This window comes from Vigna unguiculata, chromosome 8 (assembly GCF_004118075.2).
Source record: "Vigna unguiculata cultivar IT97K-499-35 chromosome 8, ASM411807v1, whole genome shotgun sequence".
In the NCBI taxonomy this organism is placed as follows: domain Eukaryota; kingdom Viridiplantae; phylum Streptophyta; class Magnoliopsida; order Fabales; family Fabaceae; genus Vigna; species Vigna unguiculata.
In genome coordinates this window covers 25,438,664-25,440,593 of record NC_040286.1, presented here as the reverse complement: position 1 = coordinate 25,440,593, position 1,930 = coordinate 25,438,664, and the positions used below count along the sequence as shown (strand labels likewise).

Here is a 1,930-nt window from a genome sequence, read left to right as displayed (position 1 = left end):
TAGTCAACTTATATAAATGGTTTAGATGACTTAATTCATGTCATTGATCAAGGTGACTTGACTAAGATTAATGACCAAGTCAAGTTAAGCTGATGCTGAATATTAAATTTAAACGTGAATTGTTAAGTAAATTTGTATGAATATTATTTATAATTAGTAATAATATAAAATAAGAATTCTCTCTACTTTAGTGTTGACAAATTTTTCTTTTTTAAATTATTGTCAACTACGATGGATTGATTATTTTGCCTTGAAAAATTAAGTACACATTTATTTAATTAAAAAATTAAATAACAATCTAGTTAGTCAAAATAAATAGAATAAGCATCTTTTTCTTTAAATTAGAAATATAATTGACCCCCGTTACCCCTCACATTGCATCATCTGATGATAATTGGACGAGTTCATTTACGCATTTCTACCTATCATGATTCGGGAAATAAGATATAGTAGTAACGATGAATGACTTAAATTAATTAATCGATATTTGAAAGCAAACCAATATAATTTGCTTCTACATATGAAGGAATGAATGAATATATCCCTAACAACTAATATAATATAGTGCTCCTCAAACTAGAGTGGAGCACGATGACGTGGAAGGGTCATACAAAGCAGGAAGCAAGAACTTCCTTCCGTTGGCACCATGCGCATTGTAGCTAGCGCCAGTAGAAGAATCCACCAGCAAGTTTCCGGCGTAACCAGGGTAAGCCCCTTTGCCATAAACCCCAGGGCACGCCGACGCAGCTTCCAGCGGCGCCTCGGGAGGCCCTTGGAAGAACCCATTCCCGAACGGGTTCGTCGCCGTCCCAGCCAACAGGCTCGCCAGGTTGATAACCATTCCATCGACGCCCACATCGTTGTTGGGCGCCACCAACGGCGGGCTCTGCGGCCCATAAATGGGTTGGTGAAACGGCCAAGCGCATTGACCCGGGCACTGAGTCTCGGAGTTCCCAACCCAAACGTAAGCGAATTTGTAGCTCTTGTCGTTCCCCTTGGTACGTCCCGCCGAGGAGGAACCGTGGGTCCCGCATCGGCTCATGCAGAAGCCTTCAACTGCCACGTCAGCGGATGTCAAAACCACATTGACGGCGTTTCTGTGTTCACCCTTTGAAGCCAACTCAAGGAGGTGCTTGTTGGTGAGGGATTTCCCAAGCGAGTAGCTTTCGTCCAGAATCTGTTTGTTGAGAGAAAAGGAGAGTTTACGGGTGGCTTTTTTGTTGCTGCTGAGGTGGTAGTATTTCTCGGTGGTTTTCCACCACGAGGCGACGGATGGTTGGGTGGTTTGTGGTGGTGAGGGTGAAGGTGAGAGTGAGAGTGAGGTGATGAAATCGGAGACTATTGCCTTCTGGGAAGGTTTGAAGTGACCGTACCAAATGAGGTTGATGGAGATTTTGCCAGAGAGAAGGGGGCCATTGTGGTAATGAAGAAGCTGAGAAGGGTTCTGCACCAACTCATTCAACCTCCTTGTAGCCAAAGAGATGTTGAAGATAGATAAGAGAAAGAAGATTTTCAAAAGAAAGGTTGCCATTTTCTGCACAAACGATGCCAACAAGTTGAGTTGGCTTGTAAATTTCTTCTTGTGTTTTTAGGGATTAAAGAGAAGAGCATTATATATAGGTGAGAGCTCTCTGTAAGAAGAAAAATCGAAGCTTTACCAGTGGGGCACACTGGCACAGACCTAAACACTATTTTAAAGCGTTTCTTTATTGAAAACTGAGCAGTGTAACCCTAATCCACGGCGTTAATGGTAGTAGTTGAGTCCACGCGTTAGGCAAAGAGTGTTTGAAGGAGAAGCGTGGGGAGCACGCGTTGGGGATGAGGTGGGGGTGTGTGTGGGAGAGGGTTTAGAAAAAAAAGAAAGGTTTTATGAGAGGGAAAGAGAGACGTTAGGTGACAGTCTGTATTGTGTTGGATAATTAACTGGCAG

General features: G+C 43.0%; 1 protein-coding gene across 1 annotated transcript; it reads right to left on the bottom strand.

Moving 5' to 3' along the window:
• Positions 1-447: 447 nt before the first annotated feature.
• Positions 448-1,640, bottom strand: LOC114195496 (protein EXORDIUM-like). The gene has a single exon (XM_028085986.1). It carries the CDS (start codon positions 1,529-1,531, stop codon positions 572-574), a length of 960 nt encoding a protein of 319 aa, XP_027941787.1. The 5' UTR covers positions 1,532-1,640; the 3' UTR covers positions 448-571.
• Between the last annotated feature and the right edge of the window lie 290 nt (positions 1,641-1,930).

Coding starts and splice junctions, on each gene's coding strand:
- LOC114195496 (XM_028085986.1), bottom strand. CDS start 1,531: ATGGCAACCTTTCTTTTGAAAATCTTCTTTCTCTTATCTATCTTCAAC.